General features: G+C 34.2%; 2 protein-coding genes across 2 annotated transcripts; one reads left to right on the forward strand and one right to left on the reverse strand.

Annotated features, from left to right (window-relative positions):
* The first annotated feature begins 3,612 nt into the window (after nt 1-3,612).
* On the forward strand, nt 3,613-12,105 carry LOC130715922 (probable protein phosphatase 2C 46). The gene is made up of 4 exons (XM_057566079.1): nt 3,613-4,255; nt 4,937-5,304; nt 10,813-11,049; nt 11,515-12,105. Exons 1-4 carry the CDS (start codon nt 3,922-3,924, stop codon nt 11,770-11,772), a joined length of 1,197 nt encoding a protein of 398 aa, XP_057422062.1. The 5' UTR covers nt 3,613-3,921; the 3' UTR covers nt 11,773-12,105.
* A 153-nt stretch (nt 12,106-12,258) lies between these two features.
* LOC130715921 (receptor-like protein kinase THESEUS 1) lies at nt 12,259-14,852 on the reverse strand. Its single transcript, XM_057566078.1, has 7 exons — nt 14,430-14,852; nt 14,120-14,335; nt 13,940-14,008; nt 13,579-13,647; nt 13,242-13,304; nt 12,840-13,162; nt 12,259-12,723 (listed from the first exon to the last, which is right to left on the reverse strand). The coding sequence occupies exons 1-7, from the start codon at nt 14,611-14,613 to the stop codon at nt 12,298-12,300; spliced, it is 1,350 nt and encodes a 449-aa protein (XP_057422061.1). The 5' UTR covers nt 14,614-14,852; the 3' UTR covers nt 12,259-12,297.
* Between the last annotated feature and the right edge of the window lie 929 nt (nt 14,853-15,781).

Raw genomic sequence — 15,781 nt, forward strand, 5'->3', positions numbered from 1 at the left:
AAGTTATCGTAGAAATACTTATATAAGTGATTAAGTAAGATGATTTTGATATTCTTTTAATGTGCCAACTATCAAATTCTCATGATCTGAACAATTGATGAGTTTGTTAGTGCTATCACAAACATAACCATAAACATATGGATACAAGGATTGGAAATTTAATATATTAAGCAATTTTTTTTTTGAGAAACAAAATATGATATATATAATAATGAAAGCTGGGAAAAGAACCAGCATAGACAGAGTACATAAACGAAACGAGGCATCCAAAGCCAAAGAAAAATAGAAAACGGAAAATAAAGAGAAGTAGCTAAGAAAAAAGAGAACATGGCATTGAACAAAGTTATTAATGACTGTCATCAAGAGAAAACTTGTTGAGATTAAAGTCTGTGCCACTTTCTTTCCTGTTAAAGCTTCAAACACCTTTTCACTTGGGTCTTTAAGATTTTTAGCTTCAACTTTGTCATCCTTGATAATTTTGTTTGAAACAATCTTTTTGTATTCTTCAAAACTATATACTGAATCTACAACAATCTATACACTTGGATCTTCAGGGTCATTAAGATTTTCGGCTTCATCTTTGTCACCCTTGAAGATTTTGTTTGAACCAAATTTTGTGTATTCTTCAAAACTATCTAGTGAATTTGCAACAATCTCTACACCTTGGTCTTCAGGGTCTTTAAGACTTTCAACTTCAACTTTTTCATCTTTGAGAATTTTGCCTAAACTAATCTCTGTGTATTCTTAAAAATCGTCTAGTGATTTTGTAAAAAAAACTCTACACTTGAGTCTTCAACAATCTCCTTCTCCTCATAAACATCAAATGAAGTTTGCCTTAAAAAACTTCAGGGTCTTTAAGACTTTCAACTTCAACTTTTTCATCTTTGAGAATTTTGCCTAAACTAATCTCTGTGTATTCTTCAAAATCGTCTAGTGATTTTGTAAAAAAACTCTACACTTGAGTCTTCAACAATCTCCTTCTCCTCATAAACATCAAATGAAGTTTCATCAATAATTTTTGTCTTCATGCAATTATATACATATTTTTCTCATTGTTGTAAGGAATTTTGTTTAAATTAAACTCGTAATTTGTGAGAATATTTAAGTCAAATGGAGACAAATTTTATTCTCCTCTTCAATATGTATATTGCACTTGAGTTGGTTACTCCACTTGAGTAGGAGAATATAGTATGATAATTTTTATTTATCTCAATTTTCTTTTCACACACAAGGTTTCATAAGTAATTTGAAGTGCAACACAAAATTGAAACTTCATCTCATATATTTAATTTATTCATGTTCTTTAATATCTAGTCTTATCTTCCAATGAAAAATAGTTGGAAATTTTGCTCTCTATTTTTTTGAGTAGAAGTTAAATGATAGTCGGTACTTGGAAATATAGAAAAAATTTGAAAAGCAGGAACAATCCTTGAATATGAGATTTTTAATTAAATATTAAGTATTAAATATATGGGAAAATTTGGGGAAGTGTTATAGTATACAATTATTATAGGAACAAAGAGAGTAGTTGACATTTATTTTTTAAAATTTTGTCATCAAAAGAAGTTTTGGTTGAAGGTAGCGTTTAAGCAAAGTTCGACCTTTATTTGTGTGGAATTTTTTGAAATTGATTCATATTTGATAATTTCTTTTTAATTAATAAAACTTATAAAGTAATAGCAATAGTAGATTTACATACATTTAGCGTTCACGTAAGAAAATTATATTCCAATCGGTTTGACTACATATTTGAGTAATACATATGACAATTGGTATATAACGGGACAAACACAACAAATTATTTATTACCTAAAGAGTATATTGAATATCAACAACCCGAAGAACTCTATATGGAAATCTCAACCAACGAGATAAATTGGAAATTGTGCATAGTATTGACACAAAATATAAAGAAGGAAAAAATTAGAGTTGAAAAGGAAGGGTGTGTAGTTTAATTGATAGGCTATTAAAGGTTGTAATTCACGTGTCAACATTTGTTATGATTTTGTAAGATTTTGATCCAAGCCCAACAACACCAAATTAGTCTCATTAAATTCTTCCATAGCAGGATAACTTGCAATAAAACGCACAGTCCATCAATATGAATAACACTAAAATCACTCCATATAAAAATATATTATGTACTACATTTTTCTTCTTCTAATTGCCACTTACCAATTTCCAGCAGATCCTAAAATCAATATGACCATTCCCAATTTAGTTGAAAAATTACTCTGAATTTTCCTTTTTGAAAAGGAAGGAAATCGACATGAGTACCAACAACAACTTGGTCTTCTCCTTTGTTGAATACTTTGTCAATATGTGAACAACATTGTGCTTTAATTACTTAGACTTACACATCTCAATGAAGACTTCTTGTCCATAAATACCCACTCTATGTGTGATTCATTCACATAATTAACGTCAACCCCTTTAAATAGGAATGCCTAAGTTAAAATATGTTGATAAGAATTCGAGTCACAATAAATATTATAAGAAACACACATACTAAATATCAAAAATCAAAGGGGAAAAGTTCAAACTATACCATGTCAACAAAATAAACATCATAAAACACATCCTGTTTTTGTGTCGTCGTCCCCGTACGTTCACTGCCCTCCATGATGTCACCTTGAGGCTCACAGTTTTCCTTATCTTTTTTTTTTGAGAACAAAGATGTTATTAATAATCAAGGAAAAAGCTTGAGACCATCCCTCTCAAGTAGGAAATTAGTCCCCTAAATGCAGCAAAAGCTATAAGAGACTCCAAAGCGGTTGGGCTCTACCACAACCTTCCTTCGGTAGACGATTTGCTAAGTCATTAGCTTCCTTATCTTTTTCTTTGCTTAACAAATCACAACTTATGAAATGTTGTTGATACTATCTGAGTACGAATTTGGCCTCTTATTTTTATTTTTACCTTCTCGTTTTCTTTATCCGAACCCTAGATTAAAATGAAACAAATCATCCTAGCACAATTACAACAACTTTAATTGCAAAAAGTTGATTAGAATCAAAATTACGACAAACATATTTATAATTTTTCAATAATTCATCACAACTATTTATTATTAATAAATCAATACCGTTAATTAAAAAACTAATACGTATATCTAATGGTGAATATCGCTCTTCATAAATGAACAATTCATACGGTCTTCCATACTTGTCGTCACCTAAATAACGCGCTTACTATAATTATATTTCTTTACATTTATTTTTAATAATTTTTTGTTTTGTTATATCTTTTGGTACATCATAAAGATAAACTACAACCTTGTAGGGTTGATCTTTGTACCTCCCCGTCCCCCAACCCATATGTCCACCAGCTCTTACACTTAATTTATCATTTTGGAAATATTTTGTAATTTCTTTTTTTATACGTCAGAAAAGAAATATTTTGTAATTTCTTAACCGTATTATATATTTATGATTTTTATATTTTTAATTTGATTTTACCAAATGTTGAAAAAAAACCCAAAAAGGAAACAAAAAAGAAAAAAGAAAAAAGTGAAGCAAGTGTAATAAATATTGAGAAAATATAGTGAGGAACGTTGATGCAGTTTGCTGGCTGTTGTTCCGTGTTTGTCGAAAAAGAAGATATTATATTTATAGATAATAGAAAGGAGAGAAAACACCGAAAGAGCTTCAGGTCACTCACTCGTCTCCTTCTCATCTCTCACCTATTATAACTGATCATTTCAAGCACCTTTTTCTTCTTCTACATCACAACAAAACCCTATCTCCTTCTCACTCTCTCTCGGATCTGTAGATCTGATTCTGGTTCAACTCTCAACACACCCTTCTACAGGTGTTGATTAATTTATCCAATTTTCGCGTGTTTGTGATTCGGTTTGATTTGATTTACATGTTTGGATGTGAACGGGGAATATCGCGGGTTGTTTTGGTGGTGAAATGAGGGATGCTATCTCGGTTAATGGACTTGTACCTGAGCTCCTGCTGGCGGCGGCGAGGATCCACGGACCACCGCAAAGGGGGCTCGGATGTGGTTTCGGGGCGGAAGGAAGGGCTGTTGTGGTACAAGGACACCGGACAGCACTTATTTGGTGAGTACTCTATGGCGGTGGTGCAGGCTAACAACCTGCTTGAGGATCAGAGCCAGCTTGAGTCTGGTCCACTCAGCTTCATCGACGATGGTGGCGGCCCGTACGGTACTTTCATCGGTGTCTATGATGGTCACGGTGGACCTGAGACTTCACGCTACGTTTGTGATCACCTCTTCCAGCATCTAAAAAGTAAAAATGACTGTTCTTTTTTTCTTCTTCCTGTTTTAAGCATGTAGTCAATTTAGTCTTAAACATTTAGTGTTAGTCTTTGGGATGAAAATTATGGTAAATATTTCTAAATAATGACTCTTTAATTGTCAAATTACTCTCTATATGGGTCAAATTAGTCTTTGGTTTGAAATACTTGAGATATGAAGACTAGTTTGACTTACAAAATACACATTTAGGGACTTCAATTATCTAGGGTTTAACATGATTGATGCATAACTTTTCATAGACTAATTTGTTATGAATTTTAGAATTATAATTTTCTGGAATAGATGGTCAAATTAGTTCCCAAAGGATATAGCATTTTCAATAGAGTAACAATTGGTCCTTTGGAGCAAGAAATTTTGTGCATTTCATTGGTCAAATTACTTTCAAAGATATTTGACTTGGGGTGTAATTTGATCGACAAGATATGAATTTAGCTACCTAAAACCATAGTTTCAGTTATTGAAGGAACATTATGATTGACGCTATGTTCAGCTACAATATTAGAAATATAGATATTGATGGTCCAAAAATTTGACTTTGTACATGTTCAATAATACAGAGCAAGCAAGAAAATTCTTTTGCTCCTCATTCAATGTTGCTTCTGAACATTTATATTGATCTTTGTACGCGTGTATTTTTTCATTTTTATTTAAGGATTTGCGTCTGAGCACAAGTCTATGTCGGTGGAGGTTATTCGGAAGGCATACCAAGCCACGGAAGAAGGTTTTCTGTCAGTGGTTACCAAACTGTGGCCTATGAACGCCCAAATTGCTTCTGTTGGATCTTGTTGTTTGGTTGGTGTGATTTGTGGTGGTGTCCTCTATATTGCTAACCTTGGTGATTCCCGTGCTGTACTTGGGCGCGTTGTCAGGGCAACTGGGGAGGTTTTGGCAATCCAACTTTCTTCGGAGCATAATGTGAGTATAGAATCTGTGAGACAAGAAATGCATTCTTTGCATCCGGATGACTCGAAAATTGTGGTTTTGAAGCACAATGTATGGCGGGTGAAGGGTCTGATACAGGTAAGTTTTATATATGAAGCTTAATGATTAGCATTTTTTATTAACAAGTCAATCAGCATCTCACATCCTTTTGTTTTGGAAATTAGAAAATTTATTTTTTCTTCTTTTTGCTGTCTATCAAAAGCTTGATGTGTTATTGTACATGCGTGCCTAAATATCTCTTCACAAATGGTCCCAGTTGTGCTTAGGCTTTGCTGTCTTGGGCAGGAGTCTGTGTCAAGTTATATTTATTTATTTCAACATGTTATTAGAGATTTAGAGTTTATACCATCCTCCATGACCTAATCATCACTATTCTGCTGCTGAGTACCCAAAATCTGAAACTCCTTTCCAACAGTGTCATTGTCCAGTGATTATCTTCTTTTATCTTGCTGTTTGTCTCTGTTTGGTTGAGTCGCGTTAGCCTTTTAGTTTCTCTCTTTTCCATCCTTCTGTTTGTATCTGATTGGACTATTTAGAGTCTATTTGGTTATTAAATTGTCAACTGTTTGGTTTTGTAGTTGTGCCATTATTGTAACTTCCAGCTGCAAGCTATTGTTTGAATTGATTCAAGTAGTTTTTGAGACATTTGAAGATTCAGTATTTCACATTTCAGATATATTTTTCCATGGTTTTTTAGGTCTTTTGAATTCAAATTTGAGATTGTTCTTACTATTTGAAGCTTCCAAAAACTTGAGTGAATTTGGAGAGTTGGGCCTTGCTGTGTATGATTGCCATGGTATCTTTTCCTCCTTGGCCAGGCAACATTCCAAGTTTCCAACTACTCTTATGGTTGTGTCATTCCATTTGTCTTGCCAATTTCTTTCAAACAATTCTCATATTGGTGCATAACCAGCATCTCTTTAGCTTTGTTTATGATATCTCATTTCTCTGAGTTATCTTCCAGATTTCAATTATGGTTTATTGACCCATCTTATATATTTAGGTTGTTGTCTTTAAGTGTATAGTCTTAACGAGCTAAAATGTCGAAAGGTTTAGCTTACAAAAGAATGCTAGAACAGAACATTAGGATAATTCCTGTGTTATGAGACTTACGACTTAGGAATAATGTTATATTAGTTGTGTTATTGGGCTGGCTTTGTACTACTTGTGCTAATCTATTACATGACCGAGATTAGTAGTATAAATACGTTTATGCTTTTAGATATCTACTATGTCACATCATACAAATGTTAGACATATTCTGTCTATTATCTGTGTCCACCAAAGACCTATACTTTCAATGGGAATTCTGCACTAAGAAAGGAAATATAACAAAGCAGGACTTTGCAAATTTCACCAAGAAACACCCTTAGAAAAATCCATGAACGTTAACTCTCTAGGAGGCTAAGAAATTAGAAGAAAGCAAGTTCATGCCATAAAAATCATGGAGTTAGATAGTTATTGCTGAAATTCTGGATCTGGAATCATGCTAGCATGCTGCTGCGAATTTCTCAGAACTTCAGCAAAAGGTGCACAGTGCCAACACACATTTGTAGATAAAGAATTTTTTTTTGCTACCTCGAGAACCATTGCAACAGAGTTGAGAAAAAGACCCACAAATTATGGGACATATCCTGTAGTGTACATACAACCCAAACACCAAAGCTGCCTACTTCACAATGTAAAAGTGGCAGCTCATTATTCCGAGCTTTTGAAGCACTTGACATAAACATTGATTATGGCCCAATTAGTGATACAATAGTTAGGTTGGTACAATATATAGCTTTTCGTGAAGTTTCCACCTATTGGTTCAAAGCACGGTGTTTACTATATCGTCCTCCTAGATTTTCTACATAAGATATAGAGCTGATTTGTTACAGCTTTTGTTATTATTAAAAAGACACTTATTTTGAAAAAAATCGCTTTTAATTTAAATATGTTTGTTTTAGCTTTTCAAATAATTCAAAATCTAAAAATAATCAGATTTCTAATTATTTTTAGAAGCTACATTGAGTAACTTCTGGAAAAAAGAAGAAATTGTAACTAGCTTTTAAAATAAAAGTGCTTTTCACAATTGTTTACCAAATGAAAAATAACTTGCTTCAAATAAAATTTCTAAAAAATAAATACCTTTTTTTGCAACCGTAAAATAACTTTTTTTTAAAAGACTACAAGAGATGCAAATGAGGTAGTAGCTGAAAAATCTAACACGAAGAAATATTTTAAAGGACTTAGGAATTTTGTTGAAGCTCTTCTTACAATGGGTAAGAAGGAGAGCCTTGGCGCAACAGTGAAATGTTCTTGCCATGTGATTGAGGTCACAGGATCAAGTTCTGGAGATAGCCTCTTGTGTAAAAATGTGTAAAAAGCAAGATAAGGTCGCGTACAACAGACCAAGTGGTCGGGCCCTTCCCCGGACCCTTTGGTGCACCGGGTAGCCTTTAAATACGAACAATGGGTAACCGTAAAATCCCTAAGTTCGTACTCCAAGCTTCAAAAATAATTTTACGCAAGGCTGTAGCATGCTAAAAATCTATAATTTTAGTTGTGTGTAGTTATACCTGAAGGAGCTCAAATTTGCAAATTTCTCAGTTTCTAAGAGCACAAACCCTAACTCGAAGTAAAAAAAAAACACAATTTGTTCACAAAAAAGTAATAGAATTCATGGGGCTTTAGAGTTTCACCGACACAAGGATGCTTGAGAATTGGGAGAAAAGTGGGCAAGATGAGAGAAAGAGGAGACAGTGAGGCCAGATGAGAGAGGGGGTGTAAGCTTCAAATGGTGGGGGAGGAGAGAATAGCACTGAAGCTTCTGGTGGAAATATGATTCCTATTCTCTGTTTTTTTTGTTCAAACAGAGCAAAACAGTGCACTTGACAAAAAGATCTGCAATGTTATCGGGGGTTGAAGGTTGGATGTTGAATAGTTAGAAAGAAAGGAAGCCAAGTGTTGCAAAGATAAGAATCTTGCAATGAATGACTGGTTATGCAAGATAAGATAGGGTTGGGAACAAAATCGTTTTGGACAAAGTTAGGATAGCTCCTATTGTAAGAAAGATGGTAGAGTCTTATCCTCTTTGTAGTTTGGGTATGTGTTGAAAGACCCATGAAATTTTTTGAGGACCATAGACTAGATGGAGGGGAGTTCAATAGTTAGAGATAGAGGGAGACCAAGAAAAATAGGAGAAACCGTTAAGAGATAGTATAATTTAAATAGTTATTTTTAAGAATTTGGGCTAGACCTAACTCTACTCTAATAGATAGCTCATGGATGAAGTTCGTTGTACCAATGATAATCACTTGTTTGGCCATATCTCTAGGCAATGTCTTACCTTAAGGGATGAACATCTAGAGTTTGAAGTTTGCAAAACTAGACATCTGTGGATGACTCAATAGAGAGATCCAGGATAGGCTCTAATACCATCTTAAAATTCGAGTTATGTCTACCTTTACCCTTAAAGTTAGCTCATGGATGAGAACTGTTTTACCTTTTACAAGGACTTATTTGGCCAATCTCTACTTGCTGCTGTGAGACCTTAACAGTTATAATTAGACTTGATTCATGATAGGACATCATGACATGGTTTGATCCATGTAGTAGACCGTAGACCCCACCTTGTGGCAAGTGTTAGTTGTTGTTGTTTGTAAAACATATTTATATACTTATAACCAAAAACTTGCACAAAAAAATTGCATGTTATTAATTAGTTATAACCATACACAGCATATTTGTGATGGTGCATGTGTTATTACTTATTAGACAATATATATAAAACTATATAATAATATAAGATTGAAAATAAGTTTTACAGGCACAGTTGTACAACTGTTATTTTTTTATTCAAATGTTATTGAATAAATCACTTATATATGTTTCATTGTAAAATTAAATCAATATTCTACTAAATTAAATGATTTAAAAAGTAATATAAGAACTGAAATTTATTCAGAAGTTTAGAAGCTTTGTATGAGAATGAATATAGAGGAGGAGATCGTGTACAATTGGGGGGATTTGTTTTATAAAAAAGTAAATACTAAACTGATTGATTGCAACTGTGAACTGTCAAATTAACTTGAAGTGAAAAAAGTTAATTTTTATTTTATTTATTTTGATAATTAATCAAGTTTGAGCTAGAGAGAAGAATATTCCATTAGCATCTTTCAATATGAGGTTAAGTTGTTAGAGAAGGTGGGGTGGAAGTGTAGATTTTGGTTAAGAATGGAGTTGAGTGTTGTTTTAACAAACCTGGAGGGAGAGGAGTGTATTTTACTCATTTTTTATAACAAATTATTTTGTTGGAAGTTGGAATGTGCAACAGTCATAATGGTAGCTCAAGTACTTTATTCTAAGAGAAGGATGCAACTGTGTTTCTAGAGTTGCTGGATACTCCTGTGGCTATTCATCACCTATATGCACAATAATTGAAGGACATGTTTCATAACTAGAGCCAAGTTTGGTGTTCTGATGTAATATTGCATTATTGCTACATATCAGTTTCGATCTTATATATCTCTGCATGCAAATGGTGATCATAAATGTTTTTGTCAGTTGGATTGGTCTTGGTTTACACGTTTACACATTATTTGATTGTTGAGGCCTTGAGGGGGTGTCATTGGGTGAGAAAGTGATAAAGTAACACGTAACAAAAGCCTTATCCAACTACATGAGGTTGGCTATATGGATCACTTGGGCCATCTTAAAGATTCAGCCCGTTTTATGTTGGCTTCTGCAGGCCTAACATAACATTTTTCCTTTATCCAGACTTAGAACCGGCTATGCCTCAACATAGGTGGAGTTCAAAAATAAAATTAATGTGAATGATTAAAAATTCTCCCAGTTGAGAAAATGGAAACTTTAGGAGTAACTTATCTGATATTAAGAAACTTAATGTGAATTATAGTTATGTCAAAGTACCAATCAAGGATCTTCGCTTATCCTATGGCAACTGACCCCTTATATCTTAAGGATGGTGGATGTAATCACATTGTATATCAACCTTGTTTATGTGATACATCATTTAAGATGTGAACCTTGAGTGGTTTAGTTCCAAAAAATGTGCTAGGCTTGGCAATGAGGTTGCTACAGATGTGTTTTTACACAGTCCGGTCTGCCACGCTAGAAAATATTGAAAATCTCACTCTACTCATCCTGCTTAGCTCTGCCCCAGTGCCCTGCACTTGTGAACATTTTAGATTATTTTTAATATTTTATACGACAGCTGGCAAGAGATGAACTAATGAATATAAATTAATATAATTGAATTTATTAATAACTTAGATATGCACAACGTTCATTTAGTTTACGTATGGAGTGTAGGGCAAGTTGACTGCAAACCCGAATCCTCCCCCTTCCATGCAGCATGTTTGTTTGACTTTGTCTACCGTGAGATATATCTTTACTATGCTGCAGTTGTATGTTTTATTTAATATTGAAATCTTGAACTTGAATCAAAGATCTTCCAGCAAAGCAAATAAAGGAAATTTACATAAAAATTGCAAATTTTTATTGAATTTGGACTCCATATGATGGTAAATTATTTGGATCTATCATGTGAAATTGAACTTAATTATTAAATTTGTGTTGCAGGTTTCTAGATCCATTGGTGATGTATACCTTAAAAAGGCAGAATTTAACAAGGAACCTCTTTATGCTAAGTTTCGTCTTCGTGACACTTTTAAAAGGCCAATTTTGAGCTCTGACCCATCAATTTCTGTTCATGAACTTCAACAGCATGATCAGTTTATCATATTTGCTTCTGATGGTCTTTGGGAACACCTTAGCAATCAGGATGCTGTTGATATAGTTCAAAATCACCCACACAATGTAAGATCAATATACATTATAGTTGTTCTATTTTGTTTGTTTTTTTATTGCTTATTTACTATGTTTTTGTCTAGTCATAAATTAGCTTCCCCTTTCTATTCATAAGTTTCAAATGAGTTGATTTTTGTATTTATTCATGTACTTTGATGGACTATTTAACGTTTGATTTGTTTAACACGATTTCCATGCTCTAGCAAGTAATTACTGTTTTCATCTTGGTCTTGCTTATGTGCTCCGCTCATGTAAAGTAATGATGCTGTTTTCGTGTTGGAAATTAAAAAGGAGAGGCTTTATGCCAAAAATAGGCTATTTATTTTGTAGATAGGCAAATCTGCAACTTAAATTGCTTATGATACACAATTTTGATGGGAAATTGATAATTTAACTGAGATCAAACATGTAAATAGCAGCATCAGCGAGTTATTGATATATGCTGGCATTATGTGCTTCTTTTTGGTCTTGCAGGGAAGCGCTCGGAGGCTCATCAAAACTGCTTTGCAGGAAGCAGCTAAAAAGAGAGAGATGAGGTACTCTGATTTGAAGAAAATTGACCGCGGTGTCCGGCGGCATTTCCACGATGATATCACTGTTGTAGTTGTATTTCTGGACTCCAATCTTGTCAGTAGAGCTAGCTCAGTAAGAGGTCCTCCTGTGTCAGTGAGAGGAGGTGGGGTTCCCCTACCTTCTAGATCTTTGGCACCTATGGAATTTAGTTCTGGCTGATGAAGCGCTTTATGATCTGTTACATTTGTATGTAGTGTTGCACCCTTAGCAAACATTGAGCTCTGGTGACCCACCAGCTTGTATATCCAGTTTAACAGAGATTGAGAAAACATCTGGTCAATTAATACAATGTAGCAAGTAACTTGGGGCATGTAGCTAGCGTTGAGTAAAAGCATAATTGAAATAGAGCACCAAAGCCAAAGGTGAGCTTGAATGTTTGATCTTGGAGAGACATCTTGTGCATATGAGCATATCACATTTTTCTCTTCCAATGGGGAGTGATTTCTGTAAATTATACGTTGCACTCTTTGAATGCTGAACTAGTTTTTTGCACTCATTAGTACATTATGTTTGATTATTTTTAATTTTTAAAGAAAAAATAAAATGACATAACTCTCACGTTTTGTTATTTCCTCTCTGTATATATGTACGTTGTTGAGATCATTGAAGCTAGTGCTTAACTGTGAAGTCCTGAATTCAAAGATAGGAACAGAAGTAGTGAATGAGTTCATTTAACATTATATCTTAAATAGTCTCCTTCTCATGTATACTCTTCAGATCCTTCTTCTCAATGTCAATGCTAATACTATTATTTTCTAGGCACCTTAAGTTAGTGCTATGAAAGGAGTAGCTATCCATGTCAATATGGAACTTCTGAAGTCCAACACCGTCTATGCTCACAAAGCTCTGTGAAAAATTGTAGTGCTCCTCTGATTCACTAGTACCTTTTGAAAGCTTCTTTTTATCGAAGCTATCAGCTTTGTAGAGAGTTTGCTCTAGTTCTCTACACACCTGAGTCATTGTAGGGCGTTGTTTTGGCTCTTGAGCGACACATCTTATAGCTAGTTGCCCCATCTTTAGCATAACTTTCATATTGCATGGTTCACTTTGACATAGTAGATTTGCATCCATGATTTCTTCTACATTATCCCTCTCTATGCTAGGCCTTGCCTGCATGACATACCAAGTTATTGGTTTATTACAAATTGACAAATAGGACAGAAACAAAAGACAAATATTCAGTGGCTGGATATCATGAAAGAGTGAGGACTTTTTCCATTGCTTACCCAGTTTATTATATGTTGTTTGCTTTGGTTTTCTGTACTATCCACAGCTGGTCTAGCTGAAACAAGTTGCAAAAGTATGACACCAAAGCTGTAAACATCACTGAACTTGGTCAAATGAAAGCTTGAACAATAGGCAGGGTCAAGGTACCCTGGTGTCCCTTTGATTTGGCTACTGACATGTGATTGATCACCAGTAGGTCCTGATTTTACCAGTCCAAAATCTGAGACCTTAGCTTCAAAGTTTTCCCCTAATAGGATGTTACTTGGTTTGATGTCACGATGAATGATGCTTGGCTTAACTCCTTCATGCAAATAAGCTATGCCTGTAAAAAGTACCGAGCCATTCTGTGTAAATTAGAGGATTTCTTGTTAAATCAACCGGTCTAAATTTGAAAAATATACCTCTAGCTGCTCCTATTGCTATATTTACCCTTTGTTTCCATGTTAAGCTGTCCCTTTTGCTTCCTACAAAAGCCAATGTTCGTGTTCATTTGTTAGTAGTGTTAGAATCAGAGTTAAGATCCAGTCTTGAGCTTTCTATTCATAGCCTAAAACTTGTGAATGGTTAGTACTGTTGGTTTTCGAATATGACAGCAAATAATTTTTGGCCTATGAGTTGAGAAGCATGTTAAGCAGAACAAAATCTGAGCCTACACATATTAGCTGACTTTAAAGATTTGTTGGTTCCTTAACATTTATAGTAATATACCATGCTTTAGGAAGGATACAGTGAACTTACCTATCATATACTCAAGGAGTGATCCATTTGGTACATATTCGTAGACTAGTATTTTGGCTCCATCTTGTTCTGAACAAGACATAATTAGGCTATGTTAGCATGAAATTGTGTTCGAATAACTCCTTCCTAAGAATTTCTTTACTTAAAAATACAGGTTGCAAAACAACCATGTTTAGGGATACGTTAAAAAACCACACCAAAATCACGATGCATAGCTACAAAAGCTAAGAGAAGTTGCTTCTATCTACTGTGATTTTGGCTCACTATAGTTTTTCACCGTGTATCGAAATATGCAATGAGATAATTTAACTCTATTTTTACTGCAGAATTAAGAGTGAAGTTTCTGCTATCATATAGTCACCTGGTTCTTCACAATATCCAACCAGACCAATAAGATTCCTGTGCTTTACTGCTGACAGGAGCCTAACTTCTGCCAAGAACAAAGAAAAAATAAACACTGTCAATTATTAATAGATTTATTTTTCTTTTCTGTGGGAGTTGTGAGAAGGATTGGCACAATATAAATCTTCTTGAGGCTGACCATTTCTGAATTCCTCCACACTTAAGTATGATTGAGAATGAGCTCTCTTAATGGCTAGTGTTCTTTCTAAGTCAAAGGTTCCCTTGTAGACATTTCCAAACGCACCAGAACCCAGCAAGCAATCTTGGTTAAAACTTTTGGTAGCCTTCTCTAGTTCCGCAAAATCAAAACGCCTTAGCGATATTTTATCATCTATCACGCTTTTAAATTTCTTTCCTGCAACAATGATTTGCAAAAGAGGGGGGAAATTCAATGATTCAGGGCCACCTTATGTGATTTAAATAATTGGATTTAAGAATACGCAGCTTACCTTTCAAAGTCTTTCTTTGCTTATGAAATGGAATGAACTTTTTCCTGAAAAGGCAGTACAATAAGGCCACTACCATGACTGTTGAAATTCCTGCAACAAATCCCAGCAACATGTTATATGCAGAAGCACTCCTATTTTTTAGAGGTGCTGGTGTTGTTCCAGGTGGTGAAGCCCCATCAAACATTGCAGCCTTACAATGAATTTCAGCCCAAAACTATGAACTCTGTGACACTCTTTTTGCTAGCTTCATTCCTAGACCACTTGGCACTCTCACCTTACATAGCACATAGTTGCACCAAGCACGTCCCTGTATTCAGAATGGTATTCTCTATTTGTCTTACTTGGTCATATCTAGGGACGGCATATAAGCCAAAAAGTCTCCATTACAGAATAGTGATTAGCATAATCTATCACAAAGCCATTTTCAGCTCCAACTAGCAAGAACCTGAATGCATAAAAACATGCTAAATGCCAAAATCTGACTTTAACCACATAATATTTAATAGAATTATGTTAAGAGTCGCTTTAGAGTACTCCTTCAGTTGCAATTTCTCAGTGTATTGAAAAAATCTCCACGAGCTAACCCTACAGAATACCCTTGGTTGCAAAAAAAAAAAAAGAAGCGTACAGCTTCAGAAATTAAGAAAATACTAGTTATTTATTGCAAATCTAAAATGTAATATATTGATGAAATTAAATGTTATACTTTCTAACAAATTGATAGTCAGTTTAGGTGATACATGTCTAATTCTTCTTAAGCAATATCTTAACTTTAAATACTGTGAACAAAATAAAAAATAATGCATTAAATTTTTTTGATCTTCGATTTATTAACCAGCAACCTCAAGGCTAACATAACACTTGTCTTTTTATGTAACATTAATGTTTGATGAATCTCGAAATTGCTAGCAACACTAACTTTTGAGGCAGTTTTAGTACGTCACAAAACATGTTTTATGGTTTTTTCTTTTAACTTTCTACCCTTTGGATGTCTAAAATCGCCATAAAAATGGGTATCACAAAACCAATTGTAGTTCACTCATGAGCGCTGTTTATATAATGATGCAACGTGGAAAGAACGGTAGAGAGTAATCTTGGAGGATGCTTACAAATTGAATAGACAAGCCGGATAACCTTCTAGATAAGCATCCCACGCTCAATGTTTTATATCATAATCATAGTAGTTTATTGGATTGACCAAGTAAATTTTGTTTGATTAGCAATTTGTCATGCCATTCAACGTTTGTTCAGGCCTATATATTTTGTTTTATCAAATGATGATTAACGTTTATAATTAACAAATCAATATATTTGTTTGAGACTGTCACTTCTTTTGTGAGTAGTCTCTGGGA

This window comes from Lotus japonicus, chromosome 4 (genome assembly GCF_012489685.1).
Source record: "Lotus japonicus ecotype B-129 chromosome 4, LjGifu_v1.2".
In the NCBI taxonomy this organism is placed as follows: domain Eukaryota; kingdom Viridiplantae; phylum Streptophyta; class Magnoliopsida; order Fabales; family Fabaceae; genus Lotus; species Lotus japonicus.

Bases quoted from the DNA above. Each gene is read 5' to 3' on its own strand.
- LOC130715922 (XM_057566079.1), top strand. From the start codon at position 3,922: ATGCTATCTCGGTTAATGGACTTGTACCTGAGCTCCTGCTGGCGGCGG. The intron at 5,305-10,812 runs GTAAGTTTTATA...TTTGTGTTGCAG, and splicing joins GGGTGAAGGGTCTGATACAG to GTTTCTAGATCCATTGGTGA. The intron at 11,050-11,514 runs GTAAGATCAATA...TTGGTCTTGCAG, and splicing joins TTCAAAATCACCCACACAAT to GGAAGCGCTCGGAGGCTCAT.
- LOC130715921 (XM_057566078.1), bottom strand. From the start codon at position 14,613: ATGTTTGATGGGGCTTCACCACCTGGAACAACACCAGCACCTCTAAAA. The intron at 14,336-14,429 runs GTAAGCTGCGTA...TCATTGTTGCAG, and splicing joins GCAAAGAAAGACTTTGAAAG to GAAAGAAATTTAAAAGCGTG. The intron at 13,305-13,578 runs GTAAGTTCACTG...TGGCTTTTGTAG, and splicing joins ACTCCTTGAGTATATGATAG to GAAGCAAAAGGGACAGCTTA.